Consider the following 22,783-nt stretch of genomic DNA (forward strand, 5'->3'; position numbering starts at 1 on the left):
GTCATCATCACCTGGAAGCAGTGAAGAACGGGGGAATGCTATTCAAGTAGTACAGTATATAAGTACCACTTTTATTAAGCACAGGGATTCAGGACATTTACCTCTTTGTCGTGAGCAATGAGGTGAGTCTTGACATGACCAGACACTAAGCTGACCCTGCCCAGCACCTGCCCTGTCTCCAGCCCCCAGATCGTGCAGGTGGTGTCTATACTGGAAGCACCTGAACAGAAAACACATTCACGCCCTTTTTATACTTTCAAACAACGATTTACAGAGAGGTTCCTCAGTTAGATTAACCAAATCTGTAACGTTGCCTTTTCCGAGATTTTACCTTGCAAGTTTGGGTCCACTTCGTTCCAGTCGAAAGATGTTAGCGGTGCTCAGAAATCTGCGTTATGTTGCTGTTGAGCAGGCACTCCAGACAGGTCTCTGTGTCACTCACCTGCCAACAGAAATGCATACTAGTGTCAATACTGGAGCACTTTGATGAGCTACAACAGACCCCATGCACCATAGTCTTCTCAAGTGTAAAGGATGTGATAAAGAATGAAGAAGGGAGCTAAATTGGCTAAAAACTATTTTAAAAAATGGTCATCGAAAGAAATTTAAATCAAAGCGTAAAAAGGAAATGAGCTCATTTTATTTGGGAGTATTGTGAACCCCTAAATACAAGATCTTATCAAGATAAGTCTTTCAGTTGATGAGGACAGATGAAACAATAACACATACAGTAAACAGCAATACATTTTACAGATGTGAGATTATATTGATTCTGTCATGTGTGTCAGACTGAACTAAGTGGTTGTCTCACCCTCCAGATCCTAAGGTAGTCTCCACTGGTGGCCACCAGGTCAGGATACGCTCCTTTGGTGTCATAAGAGTTTACATATGTTGCGACTTGTCGCTATAAATAAAACTGAATTGAACTTGAACTTGTTTCCCCCATTAGTGTATATCTACAATGGTTCAGATCGAAGGCACTTTATCGAAGTGCTGTGTTCTATTAGCTCCTATCTATTCACGAAGCCTGTAAAGCCACATTTCAGTTCAAGAAAATGTGAAATGTTTCTAATTAAAAGCGCACGGCTGCTGGACGATGTTCAAAATATGGCAGCAATGGCAGCGACCAGAGGACAAAAATAACATCTTGCCTTCAAAAACATCAAGAATTTGATATTTATCCTAATCAAGAATATCAGCAGAGAATTAAAATGACTAATAGCTGATTTAATAATAGCTGACTAATAAAATGATTTAATAGCTAAATTTAAATATAGTGGTGGACTAGTTATAAATAATTGATCAATTAAATACATTTTCTCCCTGTCTGTAATTTCTTACTATATATTTATGAGCCACATTCATTTAGTAGTTAGTTATTAGTAAGTTATTTTGTCTTCAAATCTATGTTTATACTCTCGACTCCATGTGCAGTCCGTGGAAGACGTGTCTAATGTCAAGTTTCCTGGAAGTTTCTGAAGGCAGCATCGCAGAAGGAGAGACCACACCTGAGAGGCCGTATATAAAGCTCAGCAAAGAGCTGCTTCTGTGTCGACGGAGGGTTGAATCATTGCTTGAATTCAATACACAGGTTTTCAGTCAAATGAGACATTCAAATTTTATTAGGCAAGGCAAGGCATCTTTATTTATATAGCGCATTTCATACCACAGGCAACTCAATGTGCTTTACATAAAGATAAGGCATTTAAAAGAACAGTATAAAGCAGCATTAAAAACAAGCAATTTAAAGAAAAAAAATAGAATAAAAATTAAAAGCAATCAAAGAAGAGGGGAAAAAGAAAAATATAAACTCAACCATAAGATTATTAGAAAAATACTAGAAAAAATAAACAACAAATCATTTATTTACAGGCCTGTACACACTGTCTCATGTTATAAACACTGAGCCTGTTGTTTTTGCTCTTGTAAAGGTGACAGCTCATTTAAAACTGACCTCAACAGGACGTCAGCAGTGCTTGTTGAATTATTTGACAGCAGTGACTGCCCATTTGTGTTTTTCTTCCACCAACAGCCAACTAACACAACATTTCTCTGTCCACTTTTATGAATGACCCTCCACAGCAAATTCTGATATTTGCATCATTTTTAAATATATTAGAATTTCTGTGAGCTTTAGATTTTATGAGAGATTTTTGGGAGAACTCGAGTTTTGCCATTTGCTCTCACTTGGCAGCCATTGCAGATTGTGCTACTTTCACTTTTCAGTCATGCTACTAAATTGATTTATTAAAACGACTTCCCGCTCATATGTGTGGAACCAAATAAATACATTTCATTTGACCTTTTTGCCACCTGCATTATGATGTTTTGTGCTTTTAGTGAGATGTAACAACTCCTGGATAGATTGACAAGAAACACGGTGTAGATGCAGGCAGACCCACCCACGGCAAGTTATTGGAAGACTGAGTACAGAGTGTCTGGTGGAAATGTGTAGAAATGTGTTTATCATCCCCAGATCATTGATAAAAGAATTACTTTTAATCTTTGAAAGGCAGGCACAGGTACAGGGGCCCAAAGAGATGAAAATGAGACAGAGAGGCAAGACTACCAAAAAGTCATCAAGTGACACTAAAAGACGTATGGCTACAACAACATGTAAAATAATCAAATACTTCTCAAAACTATTCCAAATGTGAAAGAAAGTAGATGCAAAACAACCAATAAGTTGGAAAAAAAAAAGACAAAAATCTCTAATAGAGATACAGAAACGCAACGGAGAGCTGCAAAGTAACCAAAATGCTAATATAGTTGACAAAGATTTAAAATTACTTCAAGAAATGACTAATGTAAGACAAAAAACAACTATAAAAAAATGGCCACACAAAACAATGGCTACAAAGAAATGGAAAATTTACTTCAAATTAGGGTGAAGTAACGCAAAAGGACTCTTGTGGGGTATAAAGCAACTTCACTGAACTGCAAAACAAAACAAATTAGATGTTGAATTAATAACAGACACAAACAGACAAAGTTAGACACAAACCTGCCACAATAAGATGTTAATCATCCAAAACCCATGGCATGACCACAAATAGATGCAAAATGAGTGGATGCAGCACACACACAAAGAAAAATGTTCAGAATGACACAGAGATGTAAGTGGATCAGCTCTGTTTTGTATCGGTGCTCTTTAGCAAATGTTGGCAGGGGGAATAAAGACTGAGCAGACTCGAAACAAGACGAAACAAACTCTCATTTAGCCTTCAACATCAATCCAAACATGACTTGTGACTCGCAGTTTTGAATATCATTTCTCTGTGTTCTGGTTACACAGGCTGTTGTGTCTGTAAGCATGAAACAAACATAAAACACTCCTTTAGATATTTACTGTGCTCTTCCCCTGTGCTTTGTGAGTCCGGTCTTTTTCATGAACAATATGATTTGCAAAACCACCTCTATCATGACTTTGATGGATGCGTGGACACATGCATTTACAGCCGTTTCCATAGGTGGTTGACATTTATGTCAAGTTGGACCTGAGCACAAACACCCCAACAAAAGCTCATAAAAAAGGTACAGTATGTGTCCAGGTTTTGTTTTAATCAACCAAACAATTTAGCAACGCCAATTTATTATGCATTACTGAAAAAAGGTGTTACTTTAATTTGCAATGTTGGTGTTGGAGCACGTTTATCTTTCGTGGTCTGAAGCATTAGTACCTGTGTGTCTCCCAGGTTTTTGATCCACTGCCCTGCAGAACAATGTTGCTTGAACTGCATCTTCGTCATAAGCGGCCGGACAACAACTTTACCTCAGGATTCATCTGGGAAGAATTTGATTTTGATATGTGCAATGGCCACGAGGAAGGCCGATATACCTGGGCTTTCTTTACAATGCTGTGCTGTGTTGTCGGTTTTCCCGCCTCGAGTGCCATCCTGTGGGACATTTTTCAGGCACACAAAAGAGGAACTCCCCTCAAACCGAATGATTTTTTCATCCTGAACCTCTCCATCATGGATGCTGTCTTTTTGGCCTTCCTTCCACTTGGAATATTAAACCATTTCATATGGAAAAATTGGACATTTGAAGCACTTTGGAACGCTGTTTATGCTTTGAACACATGTGGAAGACCCTTCATGATGGCTTGCAACTGTCTCGACTGTTACCTGGCGGTGGTTCATCCGATCACTTACCTGAAGAAGAAAAGTCTGGCTCCCAGGGTTGTGCTCGCTGGCGTTGTTTGGACTCTCACAGTTGCCAATGGGATTGTATTCTTTCTTTTCTACAGGTTATACTTCAGCTTCTTTCCTGTCATTACATTTATGATTGCTATTGGGATCATTGGCGTCTGTGATAGTTTTATTTTCCATGCACTTGTAAAGTCAGACCCTGGCAGAAATAGCATCCACCCCCAGAAGCAAAGAGCCATTCAGATCCTCGTCTGCAGCCTGGCCACGACGGTCTTCTCCTACCTCCCTCCAGTTGTTCTCTTTGCTGTCGGGAGACCTCTGAGCAGCAGTTTTGAAATGTTTCTGTGTACTATTGCTCTTCCAATTACTATTACTTCCAATCTAGGCTCTGCTATTATGCCTGTGCTCTACCTATATAATACTGGAAAACTGCCTCATTTCAGGCTTGGATGCCGCAAGTCTTAATTTAACTCTCAGAATTCCCAGCACTGATATCGTAGAGAGTGAAGATGACCTGAATTCCTGTGTAATTTCACTGGGTGTGTTTATGACTGTGATTCCGACATGTTCAATGTTATGCTGATCTTCTGTTACATGATCAATGTTTTTGTTTTGCCTTAAAAAAAAAAAATTAAAAATGTAAAATCTGTGCAAACCAGGCTAAGACAATTGAAGTTTTTTGTATACTAAAACTTATATTATCAACAGCCTGCCGGTAGGCTTTAGTTTGAATGTTGATATTCAAAGTAGGAATGATCATTCCTACGAGGAGCTGTTCCAAATTCAAATTTACAATACTTTGCAGAGGAATAATAATAAAAAAAAAGAACAATCAATAACCAACCGGAACAGTGGAAAAAAGTTCTGATTACCGGTCATTTGACAGAAATACTTTTTTTTTTGTGTGTGTAAAGCTTCAGAGACTGTGAGCTTTCTTGTCTGAGTTTTGCAACCTCTACAACAAACACCCTCTGACTCAAATCACCAGGGTGGCTATGCTGTGCAGTAACAAGCACTGCAACAAAGTTAGAAGAGACCTTATGTAGTCTCAAGTTCAGGTTAGAACCCTGGCTGTGGTATTTTGCACAAGGTGGAGGTAGCTAATGGATTTCTGAGGCTGCTTGATAAATGAGGAGTTTCAATATTATGGATGATTTGCAACTAAAGCTTGATTTCATATAGCGATACTCCTTATTATCAATAAGTTTAAACCTAATATCACACCAAGATTTCAAGTCTCAGGGATGCCTCTCTTTCAGAGTCTCTGTGTGCTTTGGGTCCAAACGCCATTACTTGAGTTACAAGACCACCGTGATCTAATGTAAGCAAAAAGGGCCGATGGGTAAATAGATTTGTGCATCGTCTTCAGAAAAATGGAAAGAAATACTGAAAACAGGAACAGACCAAAAACAGGTTCTTGATTAAAGTCCCGTGTAACATTGCAAATTTATGAAGACATTGTCAAATGTTCTGTGACTGAAGTAAGACTTAATTTCGTACAAAGCTGTCAGAGTATGTATCAAATATGGCTGGAAGATGTAACACAACTAAAACAGTCAGTCTCAAAATTCATCCTGACGTTTACAGACTTAACGGTGAAATTTTAAGGATCGATAACGTGAAATTGTAGCCGTACGCGGACAATAACACCAATGGACAGTTGTTTTAGTACATCTAAAATTTCACTGGCTTTCGAACACAGAAAATACACATCAGAGCAAAATGCTCTGCCTCACACTCTCGAAAACGCTGGGCTTCTTTATCAGAGTTGGCGTGATATCAGAATCCAAGCTTCAGACTGAGCAGTTTATTTAAAGGTTGGATTAAAAAAGTCCAATAAACAGGTGTTAGAAAAAGAAATATAAGCCCCGCATGCACAACGATCGTGTTACAAACATAAATGATGACGGCAAACTGATCATCTTTCATGACAGCTGCATTCCCACAGGTGTGCCGGTAGAAGCAAACATCATTTACATACTGTGGTACCAAACATGGTTGTTAAACAAATGAGATGGAATGCAATGCAATGGAAAAATATGATGTTTTTCATCTGTCAGTCTGAAGAAACCTCACTGAAGACCAGCAATGTGTTTTTTGAGGCCTGTTTGTTGGACTTTGATTTATATATACATGTATTTATCCATGTGTATCCATTCAGTGCTGCCTGAGGGCCTGAAACCTCTCAGTATTGTCTTTCAGCCTTTTCTTTTGTGAATTCAGCAGATACTCTGAATCATCTGCTGGAGGTGATGAAGAACTGGATCGCACTGAGGAATTTATCATACAGTATGAATGCAGTGACATCAATTTTGACGGAACTGGACTGAATAGGACTCTAATTGATTAGATTTGTATTCAACTTGTTTACTTTCTCTGTAGAATAGCCTTTTGTTGTGAGACGAAGCTATTTCAATCAACTACACTGAATTTAATTGATTAACTGATTGGGAATTGTTGAGATATTTGTCAACCTGTCCAGGGTGTACCACGACCCTGACTTGGATTAAGCGGGTGTAAAGCGGGTGGTCCACACAGTCTTTCAAAGACTTAATCCCTTTAAAGTTTTCCCTCCGAGAAACTCTTATGCTCCTTTTTATACGGTGCTGCTGAATGGTTGCCTTTAGTTTTTTTCTTTAAGCGTTGTTTTTTTTTCAGTCTTTTGCCGTCTTGTGCATGCTCAGGATGGTCGACTGAATCATATCAAATTTGATGCGATTTATGGTTTCCTTAGTTGGGCAACTATTTTCTTTATTTTTTAACTGACATGATACGAATTTGTGTATGAATATGCGTAGCCAAAATGAATCATGCTCTTATAGCTTTTAGTAAAGCAGTTATAAACAACAAAGACATTTTGAATGCCAGTTGTTGTGAATTCTGCATCCTGAAATCCGACCGATTTTCTACTGAGACTCCTTCCACGTTCCAGTTCAGTTCTGGTGTGTGCAAGGAAGCAATGTTTGCAGCCAGCTAAGTGCCATCAGTTGCTATTTTTTACAATAACCTGCATATTCAGATGCTGATGTGAAGATGCAAAACAAAAAACAAATGATCCCTTAATTGACGGATGGCTGGACAAAGAAAGCTCTGTGACAGATAGTCAAATAACAGGGTCCTATTCTCTCATCCAAAGCGTTCCTAAATGCTTGTCATATACGAGAAGACAGATATTGCTAATCATAAGTTTTATGATTGAAGTCAGTGTAGACTTTTCCACAATAACACGATAATCTTTAAGCAGCCACAAACCAGGTGCTGCCAGTGGATGAAGAGTCTCTTAGTGGATATTGCACTGATATGTGAAAGAAAATAAAAAAGATAGACTCATAAGTAAAGTAAGCGTAACTTACCCATCACATTCATTCTAAACATTCTGGATTAGGTTAGTAGAAAAGACCACCTGGGTAGCATTGCATGCCCTTCAAAGCTCATCTGAATTTGCAAATTTGCTGTACAGTAACATCATAACAGGCATGCTCACGCACAACAACTGCATCATATCAGAACATCTCGCATTGTATTTGCATAGTTCAAAGATTTTGTGGCTGGGTTCTTTTAGAATCGCCCCAAAAAATAAATAAACAAAACAAATAGGTGACAATTTTAAAGGCAAATTCAAAATGAAATGTGCAAAAAAGCTGCAGGGCCACCACCTTTCACTGGAACGGCTCATTCTGTAAATCTGATAAATGGACGGAACATCTCTCCTCTAAAATAATTCCCCAAGTCTGTGTTTTGAAGTTGATGGTGGAGGTCGCTGACTTACTCGTTGGTCCAAAGTCTCTCATGGCTGCTCGACTGGCATAAGATCTGGTAATCAGTGGGTGGCATCTCATGCTCTGTGAACAGGAAAATTGTCATCCTCAAAGAAAGCACTCCCATCAGGATAAAGATAATTCATAATAAAAATTTGTGAGAGCAGCTTTATATTCACACGATCTGTCACGGCATGACTTTAGAGCAGGATCCCCCTTTCAGAGCCCCTAAAAACACGTTTACAGCAGGGGACAGCAAAAGGAACAGTGAGGGGTAAAAGTACTTCTCTTATGAGGAGGAGACATTAATCAAGAGCTAAAGTTAAAATCTTTAAAAGACTAAATGATTACATGGATCTTTTATACTTGCAGAGTAAACACCGGAGCTGCAGTTCCACTCACCGTCACTGGGGGGCAGTTTGCTGTGAAAGGTAACCAGCAGCTGGTCCTGTCCGAGTTTCCACATGTCGGGGGGCTAATCCTGTGTGTTAACACCAATATTGATTTCAGTCAAAGTACATGCAACAAAATAGAGTCAAGATTGTTGTGCCAAATAAATTATTGCCATCTCTGTTGGCTATAACATGTCAGTGCAACTTATAGGACATAAGGAAATTGTATTCAATGAAACTAGCTACCACATTGATTCTTTTTATTTGTACAGATATATATTCCATACATTTACACAATGGGACTTACTGACCAAAAAGGGAAGGATACATGTACAAACTCCCAATAAACTGTTATTCATACCCCGTCACAATTATAAAAGCTGTGAAAGGCAAACAACAACAAAATATTCACATTAAAAATACAAAAGATACAATTTCTTCAAAATGTAAATTACATATATTTAATGTTACACACCTATTAGCTGCTTCTTCCTTCCTCTCTGGTTAACTTACAGGTGACAACATGCACGGTTTTCGTGCTTTAGCTTCGTTTTGAGACTTATCCACACTTTTGTAGATGTTTAAACACATTTATAAAAGAGTCACAGGGCTCGTTTTCGACTTGGTTCATGTTTCATCTGCTGGATCAAACATTCATTTGCTTTGTCAACATTTAGGCTCTCAACTGGTTCCAGTAGAACTAACAAGCTTTTTATCTAAAAGCGATGTTGTCAGTGAACACGAGCAATCTAAAGAGAGAACAGATAATTGTAAATCACTGTTGTGCAGATTTCACAATTCATAAAAATCAAACAACAGTGTAAACACACCAGTGCATGATTTTTGATTGCATATCAAGTTTATATTGTGATTTCACAATGCACAGATATCTGTTAGCTGTGCTTGAACATCGTCATAGTCTGAAATAAAACATAATAAAAAAATTAAAATAATTTTAAAAGTATATCCAACACATATTATGTTCAAGTGTTTTTCTCCGTTTTTTTTTTTTTGTTGTTGTTGAATGGCCAAAAATATCCCAAATACGTCCCTGGCACCTGACGGCAGATTTTTAAAAAAAGTTAAGTTAGGAGACCTGAAGAAGACGGTGGTGCTGCAGGCAGATGTGGAGAAGTGTATAAGAAGTTCTGATTAAGAGTTACACAACATTCAAAACACAATGTGATCTATGCAAAAAAAAAACATTTTTGGTCAATCTGAATTAGGTTTTTTTAACGAATAGCTTGTCTTTGTGGACATGAGGTCTTCAGCTGACGGAAACAATATCCGTGAAAGGTTTCATTTCAAACACCACACTTTATATACATAATAATACACTGCCTGGCAAAAAAAAAAAAAAAAGAAAATCACACACTGATATTTTGTTGAACAACCTTCAGATTTGATTACAGCATGCGTTTGTAGTGGCATCGTTTTGATAAGCTTTTATCCAATCTCCCAACATTTATTTTCCATCCACAGTTGCCTTTCATTTTGGCCGGGATCTTGTGTCGATGATGGAAGACATTTTTCTCCAGCACATCTCAAAGATTGAGATCACGTTGGTGACCTTTTAAATTTTTTTTGGAGGGGGCCGGGCTGTGAATAAACATGGAAATAAATATTTTCTCATGGATTTCAAATCCCACAATTTGAAAATGGTGTCAGTATGGGACAACTGAGGGAATTAAAACGAATTCTTCACGTTATGAAAAAAAAAAAAGAAAAAGATTGAGATAAGAACTGAGATCTTATTCTGGAACGAAAACTTTTCAAAACCCGTATAAAAACATCAAAGTAATCACAGAGTAGAACTGACATTAACTGAGTGGTTGAACACATTCAACTAACATCTTAGCTCTCCCTCAGAATGCCTCCCCTCCCACCTCGGTGTGGACAATTCAGACAGAGAAGTTCAAAAATGCAAAATGTTGAATCTCAGTAGTCGTCGTCTTCAGCGGGACGATGAGCTGCTGTTCGTTTAGTACGCAGGATCCTCTTGGAGATAACGATTCTCGGTGAGAAGCACTCTGTTGCCGAGCCTCAGACTTCTGTCGCCGAGCCTCAGACTTCTGTCGACAGTTTTCTTCTCAAACCTCAAACTGACGTCGGCGGGGACGTGTGAGTTCGGAGAGCGCGAACAACACGGACATGGGAGAAACACAATGGCTCCATTGAATGGGTTGCGACCTCCCCCAGCCCAAAGGGACTTAACATGGGGGGGGGGCGCCTTCAAAAAAATTCTGTTGATTATTAACTGGGATGCCAGTAAATTCTCAGAGTGGAATTTGAGCCATGCATTGATTATCCAAATAGGCCAAAGCCATGTTTTTGTCTCGTCTGAATCACATCCAGCTGCAGCTTGACTGCAGACTGCTGCTTTTTGGCTTCAGAAGGGGCAACACTTGTAAATATACAAGAAAATTCTTTGTGGAGGATATTTTATTGGAGTTGGAAAACTCTTGAAAAGCCACCAAACCCAAACAAATAGCTGTGACGACACAAGCATGGGAGGCATGATCAGTATCCCAATATGTAGTAAATTTTTGCATGATTCTGATGCAACTTTGTCTCCCTACTGTTTTTATAAAACTTAAGGATTTGCCTTAATTTCCATATTCACTATATCTCAACAGTTACATCTTAGAGCTTAAAAAGTCTTCTAGTACCTCACAACTGATTTCTTGTACCAGAAAGTAGCTGCAGCCTCCGCCACTAAGAGCCACATACATCAGTGCGGCACAATGCCGATGTCTTCTCCATACAGGATGCCTTTCTTTCAGGGAGCATGTCTATAGGCCAGATGGGTTGCAGGGTCTTCTCTGTCTGAAACAAAACAGCTTTGAGAGTGTTGGAGACCCCCATCAGGTCCAGGAGAAAGTGACCAGAATACTAAGCATCATCTTCAATGCAAATTATGGTTCACTTAGTCAAACTGTGTTTGTGTTTTTTCTCTCTAGGAGATGAGGGGAATACAACTGCTTCACGTGGTGGGAACGACCACAGAAACTGAACAAACTCAAAGAAGATGACCATTAGAAAAACAGAAAAAAAAAATAAATAAAAAAAAAAAATCAGCATTCATTAATCCAGTCAAATATTTCTGTGATAATTACACACTTATCGTACCATCATGGTTTTTTCACAAGTGGGAACTTTGCTTATCAAGTTATTTACAGAGGCTGAGTAAACTTGTTTTTGGCACTAAAAAGTCAAAGATTGTTGAGGGAGTGACAGGAATACATGTGATGCCACAGACATCATATTAATGCTACACTGTGCTGAGTCAGTGGTGACTTTTGATGTACAGCCTCCGAGTAACTGAACTCTGGTGCTTCTGTTTGACATCAATGTGCACAAATTGGGTGCCCATGCAGTTTCAAACAAACACCCGACTGATTTCTGTCACAAATATTCATCTTCCCTTTCTCTTTCTTCCCTCAGCAGAACACAAACTGTGACGTCCTTTCACCTCCCAGTTTCTCTCCTCAGGTATGTCCGCTCCAGGTGTCAGCTAGTCCAAGATACTCTGGATTTTCTGCAGTGGGAGTCACAAACCCGTTCACATGCCTGGTACCTCCTCCGTCGCTCTCCAGTGCTGGACGGCCATCCACCTCCAAGGTCCCCGGCGCAACTTTGACTTTGGCAACAATGTCTAGGTAGTACGGATTGTCAAAGGCAGGAGAGGTGGCGCTAACCGGGACCAGATAACCTGGGTTTTCCACACTGTGACCAGAGCTCAGGCCGTTGGGGAGGCGTCTGTCTACTCTAGAGCCTTTACGAGGAAGCGTAGTGGGCCGCTCAGGGATAATTGGGCGGAGATCCTGGATCTCCTGGTTGACATACTCTGAGAGGGTGGACAAAGGAAAGAAAGGAGGACAGTATTCAAATGTTTGCAGACGCTTTCTATCAATACACTTCTTTAGTTTCCAACTGGGGAAAATAAAAAATAAAAAATATTCAACCACTCACCTGGCAGAGCATGATTATGATTGTATCCATGACTCCGCCTGGGCAGTGAGTGATTAAGGTGATATGGAAAGCCATTGAGCCCGTCGGCCTCCAGTTCATCTTGGCTCCCATTAGGGTAGGTGGGATCTTTGCAGTAGCGTCCAGGGCTGGCCGGGGGCAACGAGTGGCCGTCTGGAGGTGCATCCAGGAAGACTGAGTCCGACTGCCCTCCTGCTGAGGGGGTGCGAGCCAGCGTTGGGTTCTGAGACCACAGGCCGTTAGCGGCGCTGGCTCCTAATGGTAGGGTGGGGCACTGGCTGCGGCCAAGCGTACTCAGAGAGGAGTACATGCTCCGTGGCCCACCGCCGACTGAGGGCTCGAAATCTAAGCTCTGATTTCTGCTCTGCTGGAATGAAATAGCAAAAAAAGAAGAAACATTTAACAGCAATCAAAGATGAAAATGATGGCTTTTTCAGATTAAAACCAAGTGACTTTTACAGCTTCCTTCAACTCAATGACAAAATGAACAACAATGTTGCACAGTATTCACTTTCTGCTTAAGCAGAAACCGATATGTCAATAGTGAGAGAGCTTTGTGCAGATCAAATGTGAAACACAAGCCCACTTTGATGAGATACATCACTTAAAGGAGAATTCCGGCATTTTTACAAACATATCCCATCTGTTGGAGACCAAGGAAAGTTTGCCAAAGGGAAAAACCCGAGACATTTTCATGCCCGCTGCGCAAAGTTGTCCGATTGCGCTGATTTCCATGAAAGCGGGCTCTATCGGGCAAGCTTTTAACCTTTCCTGAGGCTCTTAACGTGTATCAAAATACTTTTTACCAAATTGGCCGTGGTGTCAGCAGCAATACAATTCAACCCAGGGGCTAACCATATCATTAGCTAGCACAGACATTATACATTTTGAGATTTCAAAAACAGCGCACTTACCTTTCTCTGCTTCCGTGTTCCACAGGCGTGCGCACAAATTAATCGATCGCCGAAGTCATACACTATAGTATTCCAAAATTGTCTTTTTGTCCACCAAAAACGACCCTCGGGAACCGAACTACACATGGCCATGTTTGTTATTGTTTCCTATCGAACAACTGACTCGTTTCAACACCCATATCCGCCGTGATGTCATGACGTGTCACATGACTGCTTGAAGGAGCGCACCTTCACCCATTATTCAGCTGCTGGAGATAAGAACCCTCGGGATTTTATTGGAAGCAATTTCGAGATGGATAGTTCGTCAGATTCTGATGTTGGAATGGAAGAGTTTGGCGAGTTTGATGGTCGGGGTTATCTTTTTGAACCAGAATACACTGATGAAGAGTTGTTGGCACAAGATGCAGCGAGGATGGCTCAAAACGATGATCCAGAAACGGGAGCTGCTGCTAGGTCACGCATTGGGGAGACATGGTGGCGCAGATGTGGACATTGTATTGCACTGACCACAGAGGAAGACAGTACTTTGGAATACTATAGTGTATGACTTCGGCGATCGATTAATTTGCGCGCACGCCTGTGGAACACCGAAGCTGAGAAAGGTAAGTGCGCTGTTTTTGAAATCTCAAAATGTATAATGTCTGTGCTAGCTAAAGGTATGGTTAGCCCCTGGGTTGAATTGTATTGCTACTAACACCACGGCCAATTCGGTAAAAAGTATTTTGATACACGTTAAGAGCCTCAGGAAAGGTTAAAAGCTTGCCCGATAGAGCCCGCTTTCATGGAAATCAGCGCAATCGGACAAATTTCCGCAGCGGGCAATACAATGTCTCGCTTTTTTCCCTTTGGCCAACTTTCCTTGGTCTCCAACAGATGCAAAAATGCCGGAATTCTCCTTTAAGGATTTCTTTATGAATTACAGTTTCTTAAGCTCAATCAGACATTAAATAACATGTAAAACTACCATCTGCAAATGTTAAAATAATGCCAGGTTTGACCAATTAAGACGTGCTACAAATAAACTGTTCTATACAACATAAAAAAGAAGCTATCAGAAGCCATTTTATCACAGCATAAACAGGAGTGTTGATGTTTTTCTTTGCATTTTTTTCTTGCTTTCAGCTTCTTCATTTCTTCATCAGATATGTCCAAATACATGCAGTATAAATATCGATACAAAAACATTCATCATTACAGACAGTGCTGTTGCCTCATCTCAACATCCTTAATGACATGTAAACAAAACACTCGACTGTAGGCACATTCTTTTCCCCCCCATGTCCATTCCATTATTTCCAGTCATGACAATGCGTCTCACAGAGACAAACTGCAGACATTGTCCAGACCTGATTCTGTGGACACTGTTCAGCATTCATGTATAAAAGCAGAGGCTCTTCCAAGTCAGAATACATAAAATTAAGAGGGGACAGAGTTTAACAACAACGACAAAAACTATTTCCTCATGCACTGACCCTGTATGACTGGTGCCTGGATGGCCCGTTGGCCTGTGACTCGTCTCCTTTAGGCCTGGGGAAGAGGTTTGGCTGGGGAACCAGATACTCCTCAGCATCCATCATTTCCCCCATATTGTCCCCCTCTTCCAGAAGCATCCGGTAAAACCGGCTGTCCACTGGGCTGCTCATGCTCATCTGCTCATCGTTCTGCAGGACAGTAAAACAAAAACACGGATTAAGAAACACAGTAAAAATGCATATCAATTGTTAAGCCTATACGATGCTAATGAAAACAATTTCCAAGCAGAATCGCACAAAAGAAAAACATCTGCAGCATGAATCACATGTACCTTAATGACTAAATAGCGAGAAGGATCTCTGGCCATGGCACTTAAGTCATGGACCAGATCTTTGAACTTCGGCCTGCTGTCTGGGTCGATCATCCAACCTGCCATGCAAATAAAAATAAAAATGCAAATGGTGCAAACTCATATCATGTCCTAAATAAGGAGGGAGGAGGAATACTTCAAGCAGATTTTTCTTAACAAAACTTGTGCTTTAGGGGTGGTCGGTGGCGTAGTGGGTTAAGCAGCCGCCCCATGTAAAGAGGGTATAGTCCTCGCTGCAGCGGGCCCCGGTTCGACTCCCGCACCGGATGGCCCTTTGCTGCATGTCTTCCCCCTCTCTCTGCCCCCTGCTTCCTGTCTCTCTCTAACTGTCCTATTCGTTAAAGGCATAAAAAGCCCCAAAAAATATTTAAAAAAAACCAACTTGTGCTTTAAATTATCAACCAAACAATCTGAACAGTCCGAGAGAGAAAAATATCCAGAACATTTATTATTATCAGACTAGGAAACTGATGACTTAAAACTAAATTATTGCTGCCGTACTGACATTTGACCATGATCATGTAGACGTCAATGGTGCAGATGGGCGGCTGAGGAAGCCGCTCTCCTCCCTCTAAAACATCTGGGATTTCCCTTGCTGGAATGGTGTCGTACGGCTTGGAGCCAAATGTCATCAGCTCCCAAACTGTCACCCCTGAGAGGAAAGTTACACTTACTGTCAAAACACCTGGAAAAATGTATATATTACTACTTACACTTCGAGTTAACTGGCATGAATCTACGGTACAATTGAAATTTGTGACTCAAAATTCAAAACTAAATTCTCACAACATTTTCTTAGGATTAGTTTGTGATAAAATATTCAACATAGCAAGTGTTGAGTGACACTGACCATAGCTCCAGACGTCACTCTGATGAGTGAACTTTCTGTGCAGGATAGACTCCAAAGCCATCCATTTTATTGGCACCTAGACATACAAAAACACCAGTTTGAAAAAAAACAAGAGAAATTAGAGAATATGCTCCCGCAGCCACAGCTCAACCTTACCTTCCCTCCATCAGCGTGATACTCTGTCTCATCTATATCGAGCAGACGGGCCAGACCAAAGTCTGTGATCTTTACATGGTTCGGATTCTTCACCAGAACATTTCGGGCAGCCAGATCTCTATGGACCAACCGGATATCCTCCAGATAACTCATCCCCTACACCAACACATACATACATCCATCACCCACAAATCCATGTGTCCACAAGTATACAAACTAGTGCCACATCAAATGTGAAAGGCAAAATAAGAACAATATTAGGACACTGCTGAAAGACAAAAACACACTTCAACTTAATATGAGCGTCAAATCCAACATAATTATGGCATTTTGTTTTGGTACCTTGGCAATCTGGACACACCAGTTGAGGAGGAACTGTGAACCAATGCGGTCCTTGTTCTCCCTGACGTAGTCGAGGAGGCAGCCGAATGGCATCAGCTGAGTAACCAGCTGCACTGTGGAGGTCAGACAAATCCCCAGGAGACGGCACACATGGGGACTGGTGACTCCCGCCATCACATAGGCCTCCTGAGAGGAGACCGAGGAAAGACATTGAGGTGATTGTGGAACGCATTTCAATATATTGTAAATGTGCAGGTTTGTGGATTTGGCTTGTTCTCACATCAAGGATTTCTTTATTGGCCTTTGGTGAGGTGTTCTCCCGCAACACCTTAATGGCCACTGGTATTTTCACATTTTCCCCTTCAGGAGCCCACACCCCCTGAAACAGTGACCAAAAATCACCGTCATATGTATAAACAACAAAATACAAACAAATACTGTAGTCGTGCATCTTTCTCACTTACCTTGAAAACAGTACCGAAGGCCCCTGCACCCAGCACTCTGAGTTTTTTTAACTCAGTCTCTTTCAGGATACGCATCTGAGCTTGATTGGGAGATGCACCGCTCGGCGTTAAAGGCTCCACCAGCTGCACACATGAAAGAAGAGGATGGCAGGTTACTTCTTCGTAGTCTACACCCCAGAAACAACACGGCTGCCATCCAACTGTGATGTGCTCCATCATTCCGAGTGCTCACCTCCTGCTCCTGCAGGTACCTCCTCACTGTCTCCTTCCTCTTCAGCTTGCTCTGCCTCCTCAGATAAAAGACCAGCAGAGCCAGCAGGATGAAGAAGAGTACGACTCCACCCACCGCGGCAGCTATGGTTGTACCCGGTCTAAACAGAAAGTAACAGTTTAGTGCAACCTGTAAGCCTTAAAATGAAAAATGCATACAAATTCCAGAAAAGCTGAAGTTGCTCACCCCGTCCTGGTATCAATGGGGCAGCCTCTGTCATCCATCACGGTGCAGCTGAAATACAGAGGCACTCAGTGTGAATGACTGGTAATGAGTGCGAAGAGTTTGCTTGTATTTGTGAGTTTGGATGCGTGCGTTCACTCACGACAGTGTGCAGTTAGTGTTGCAGGGTAGGCAGTGTCCTGAAGCATTGCTATACTTCCACACAGTTTGCTGATCTTCCTTCACACCACTAGGACAGCGATCCACACACAGCTCTCCATCCTGGAAGTTTCGACACTCGGTGCAATGTTCGGCCCCCTGGAAACATACAAAAGAACATTTAAAAGTGCCCATGTTGTTTTTATTTAGTTCATAACTATATTTTGGGGCAATCTACTAAATGAGGTGTAAATTTTACAATGTTTACAAAACCATCATTTCTTATCATGCTGCTGTACCACATCCGTTGTACGAATAAAGATTCAGTTTTAGCTCCTGTCTCTTGAAAAACCTCTCCCGCTTCCCCAAAAGGGCCAGCCTGTTTTGATTGGTCCAAAATACAGTAGCATAATTTTACAGGAATTTTACTATTTTAGGCAGGAATTTAACAAATATGTTTCAATGTGATGTAAACAAGAAAGGGAAGATAAGCCAGGACAATAAACATAAAGTTTTAGGCAGTTCAGATGCAGCATTGTTGTTTGGATAGATTAACTCCGTCGAGTGGGGACATTAGGCTGCGCAAATATGAACACCTCATACATGCACTGAAAATTAACTCTGAATTATTGTGTTGGTCTGAATAAAACCATATTTTCAAAAAACATCTTTTTCGATTGGACATTGTTAAATTTATAATCCCAATTCTAAAAAAGTTGGGAGGCTGTGTAAAATGTAAATTGAAGTCTAAACCAGTATTGTATTCAAAAGAGAATATAGAAAACATAAAATGTTGAGAGGGAAACATTTAACTATCTCAATGAAAATATTAGCTCATCTTGAATTTGATGGCTGCAACATGTCTAAAAAAGGCAGAACAGGTTCAGGGGAAGGCTGAAAAAGCAGGTGAAACTAAAAACTACGCAGCTGGAAGAACATGCTGCAACTAATTGGGTTAATTAGATTAAACAGCTCAATTAGCAGCACTGAAGTTATAGAACAGTCCATAGATTTCTAAATTTATAGAAATCCTTGTCTGTGAACACATCTCACTGTGCCCCCCACAAAGGCAGGTTAGAGTTCTCTCATGTAAATAAGAACACATATGTGAACATCCTCCGGAAAAAGTGCCATCTTCTTCAGGCCAAAGCTCATTCAAAACGGGCTGAGGCAGGGTGGAAAACTGTTCTGTGATCGGACAAATAGCAATTTGGAAATCCATTTTGGAAATGATGGACTTTGCTTCTGCTGAACAAAGAGCAGAGGCACCATCAAAGCTGGAAGGTTCGTCGAAGGTTTTAGAGCAGCATAAATACTGCTTGGATGATGTCTTTTTCAGGACTTTTTGCATATTTTAGCAAGACAATGTTAAACTGCATACGACAACACGGCTTTTTAGTAGAGGAGTCTAGCTGCTCGACTGGCCAGCTGGCAGTCCAAACCTTTGACTAACTGAAAACATTTGGTGTAATATGACATACAAAATATGACAAATAAGACCCAGGACTGTTGAGCAGCTAGAATCCTATATCAGGCAAGAATAGGACAACATTCTTCTCCCAAAGGTCCAGGAACTCGTGTCCTAAGTTCCCAGATGTTTACACTGGTAAAAGAAGAGGGGATGCTACACAGTGGTAAACAAAACCCTGTTCCAACTTTTTTCAGAAGTGTTGCCATCAATAGTAAAAGGTCTCCCTTTTCAACATTTGATATGTTTTCTATGTTCTATTGTAAAAAGATTTTGGTTTTTGAGATTTGAAAATGAGTGCACTCCGTCTTTATTTACATTTCACACAGCATGCAATCTTTTTGAAAATGGGGTTAATAGTTCTTGAAACTAAACTGGCAGAAAATATTATCTTTTTGGGGTGGCATTTGTCTAGCATTACAAAAATATTTCCATTACCAGGCAAATGCAAATATAAATCAATCTGAAACTAAAATAGTTGGGCACAGACCAAAATGTCTGTGGACACAGCTGACATACCCAAGAGCAACAAAACATTTGATTTAGCGCTGAGTGAAATGCCTCCACTGAGCAGACCTAGAGTCTAAATATTTCAAACTTGCTCCATATTAAATAAACGGTGGAGATTGACCTGGCGTGGGAGATATGAGATGGAAATCTGTTTAAATAGGATGGAGGCCCGATACATTCAGCCAACTGAAACACATGTTCTCAGATTGCTCTGTTCGGTGGCTTGATGTCACATCCCACAAAATTCCCCTCAGCAAAAGGAACATCCATGGCTCATCCTTTCTGTCTTTCAATTGCAGAAAAAACAGCAGATGCCTTTTTTCAGGTTGGAAAATTCATCGTTATTTTCGGTAATTTGGTCTTTTTTTTTTTTTAATCAAACAGCGTGTTATTGTCTACTTTGGTTAATGCCAAAAATGCCAATCACGATTTCCTACAGTGAGTGTACACGTGAAGTTCAAATACTTTGATTAACATTTAGCCAATGATTCTGGGTAAAGTCATTTGGTGTTAAAGGGATAGTTCGCCTCTTTTGACATGAAGTGCAGCTATCCCTTCTAACATGCAACTGATAGGTGGAGGCATTTCTCCTGAGAATTTTCTTGAAACTAAGTTCACCAACTACTGATGCTCATACTCAATCCGTCCACATATCTTACCGGGCTGTGGCAGGACGCAGAGCCATTAATTGGTCGACACTCGGCATTACAGGCAACGCACAAAGATCCATCTATGTATTCTCGTACAGACCTGCAACAAAAGGACACAGCCCATTTAACATGTCCTCCGGTAACACGGCCTACTATTTGTTGGATACTTTTATCTGAAGCACCTGACAATGACCCAAGGACAAATGCTTTTAGAAAGGGGGCCCCAGTTGCAAATAACCTGATGCAGGTGGACTTTGAGTCTACACAACGCAGGGAGGGAAAAACACACTAGGAAATATGAGTGAGGATTGTAAAGATATGTCACCATGATATCCTTTAGTTACTGGGTGATTGTTTAGAAAATACGTTTATGCTTGCGGAATGTTAGATGAGAATATCACCCCACTACAAAACCAGAATGATCATTTTTACACTCTTGTTTTGGTACAAATTCGACAATTAATTATATCTCTCACCCAACCAAGCAAGAAATTAACTAAAATTAGCACAGAATAATGTGCTTATGAGTTCAAGCTTGACATTAACAGTGTTGGTTCAGGCCTTTTGTATATTCACGGAGTGAAAAGACAAACAGATCTCTATTGATTTGTCATCCTGTAAAGATGCCTCTTGTACAAATGCACATTATATTAAATGGTGTCACTGCTCTGCCATTGCTTAATGGCACACGTAAAGTTAGAAGATTTTACTGCTTTCCGTGACCAATTTGACAGCAGCAGTCAATCTACTGTAAGCCTCACGCACTGTTCGTCCACCTGCTTCATCTTTTGGGGTTATCACATAAAGTGTACTGTATGATTTAGAAGATTATCAGCTGGTGTTTTATTGATTTAGTACTCACGCAAACGCTCTTACCCCTGATAGACGTCACACTGTTCCACACACTCAGTGCCACGCTGAAAAGACGTGCAGGACGCACACTGGCTGGGGCCCGGACCCCAACATCCCCCCTCACACAGAGGGTGACACACACGCTCCTCCCTCTCTGAAAAAAACATACGGAGACAGCAGAGCATGATGCACACTGAACATTTTGATATTTTCTCCTCTTCAAACTAGATCACCATGTTACAGGTGAGTGAATTACTGCATAATTTTACACATCAGTTTTGGTTTGAGTCAATCTTATAAAGAAATATCAAAAGCACAAGTGAGCCCTGCAGACAGTACATCATAAAAAAAAGAAGTATTCTAAATCAAACAGCATCCACGATTCTTGCTCAAAATGCATTTGATAAATCAGTTTTTCAGCACAGTTGGATTTCAATATAATAAATCAACCTGAATTTGTATCTTTAGCTAATAGTCAGCCTCCAACTGACAAGTGCAAGACTAAAGACTGTCCCCTGTTTGCATGATGCTTGTGTTAACCTACCACAGACTTGGGGGTCTTGATTCCTGCTTACAATGCGGTGGGGCCCTTGGGTGGGATGAAGGAGACTCCCCCACGGCAGTGAATTAGTGTAGCACAACTGTGAATTGTTGTATAACAAGACCAAGCCTCCGCTGACACTGCGTAGAGACCGCAACCCAAGAGACTGGATGTGTAGATTTTGAATGGCAAGTGAAAACACACCCCTAAAAAAAAAAAAAAAAAAGGAGAATATTTGTTTGTTTGTTTTTTTGTTATAGCGATGATCAAGAAAATATCAAGCGACACATGAGGCTCTAAAAAGAAACACAAAGAAGCATGAATGAAAGCGAGACTGTAAATGAGAGACCTTGATTACAACAAAAAACAGAGACTGCTATGATAATCTGTTATGCTGCACTTTGTTGAAAAAGTGTCAAATTTGACCTAGTTTGAGCATGCTGCACTAATCAGGCAGACTCTGGCTGGCATGTGCTCCCCGTCTGAGCAGCAGCGCTTAATAATAATTAGCATTTATTACCGTGAAAGTGAGCAGAGTGCTGCAACAGACGAAAGAAAAAAGAAAGAAAAAAAAAAAGAGTACTAACAAAGACACAGTGTAAGTGGATGGACATCAACACTGTGGCATGCAGTGACGCACAACAGAGAAAGAAAATGACCCCATATTTGGAGTATGTTTTTGGTGCTTTTCAACAGCTATTTAACATGTTCTCCATCTCTGAGCAGTTATTTACACATTTGCCCTTTTCTAGATTTAATGGGATTTTTTTTCAGCTAGTTTGCAGAGTTTTTTTTTATAGTTTTATTAGTGAAGTCGATGGTGAAAATCACAGCACAGGACAAAACCACCGCAGAATGGTGCAGTGTGTGTAGAGCATCCTAAGTCAGCTGGTCCAGTCCAGAGTCCAGACTAAACATGGAGAAGCAGCATTTAGCTGTCATGCTGCAAACAAGTGGAACAAACTGCCAGTGGAGATTAAACTTTCACCAAATGTAGACATTTTTAAATCCAGGTTAAAAACATTTATCTGCATGATATCTGCACAATATGTTTTAACTTATCTAGACTGTTGCTTGTTTTTAATCATTTTAATTCATTTTAATTATTTAATTTGTTTCTCTTTATGTTCTTTCATGTATTTTTAATGCTTCTACCACTTCCCGCTGCAATGCTTTTATTTTATGTAAAGCACTTAGAATTGTTTTGTACATGAAATGTGCTATACAAATAAATTTGACTTGCAAGTCTGACTACACTTGACTTGTGTTGCTGAAAATGATGATAGAAGACTGGAGGGTTTGTGTGCACT

The 22,783-nt window shown here is 40.4% G+C and overlaps 1 protein-coding gene across 2 annotated transcripts in view; it reads right to left on the reverse strand.

Moving 5' to 3' along the window:
• Nucleotides 1–8,540: 8,540 nt before the first annotated feature.
• Nucleotides 8,541–22,783, reverse strand: part of erbb2 (erb-b2 receptor tyrosine kinase 2) — a 28,800-nt gene continuing 14,557 nt past the window's right edge. Inside the window, exons 12-27 of one of the 2 annotated variants that reach the window (XM_075458033.1) lie at nt 21,477–21,679; nt 20,957–21,086; nt 20,090–20,180; nt 17,457–17,611; nt 17,318–17,365; nt 17,093–17,231; nt 16,861–16,983; nt 16,677–16,775; nt 16,397–16,582; nt 16,055–16,210; nt 15,899–15,974; nt 15,554–15,700; nt 15,010–15,107; nt 14,678–14,866; nt 12,274–12,658; nt 8,541–12,148 (exon numbers count right to left, since the gene is read on the reverse strand). In XM_075458033.1, coding sequence (XP_075314148.1) covers nt 11,790–12,148; nt 12,274–12,658; nt 14,678–14,866; nt 15,010–15,107; nt 15,554–15,700; nt 15,899–15,974; nt 16,055–16,210; nt 16,397–16,582; nt 16,677–16,775; nt 16,861–16,983; nt 17,093–17,231; nt 17,318–17,365; nt 17,457–17,611; nt 20,090–20,180; nt 20,957–21,086; nt 21,477–21,679 — 2,584 coding nt within the window. In that variant the 3' untranslated portion in view covers nt 8,541–11,789. The remainder of the gene's footprint in view (nt 12,149–12,273; nt 12,659–14,677; nt 14,867–15,009; nt 15,108–15,553; nt 15,701–15,898; nt 15,975–16,054; nt 16,211–16,396; nt 16,583–16,676; nt 16,776–16,860; nt 16,984–17,092; nt 17,232–17,317; nt 17,366–17,456; nt 17,612–20,089; nt 20,181–20,956; nt 21,087–21,476; nt 21,680–22,783) is intronic. The other variant, XM_075458034.1, reaches the window with a different exon arrangement.

Source organism: Odontesthes bonariensis, chromosome 23, assembly GCF_027942865.1.
Source record: "Odontesthes bonariensis isolate fOdoBon6 chromosome 23, fOdoBon6.hap1, whole genome shotgun sequence".
NCBI lineage: Eukaryota > Metazoa > Chordata > Actinopteri > Atheriniformes > Atherinopsidae > Odontesthes > Odontesthes bonariensis.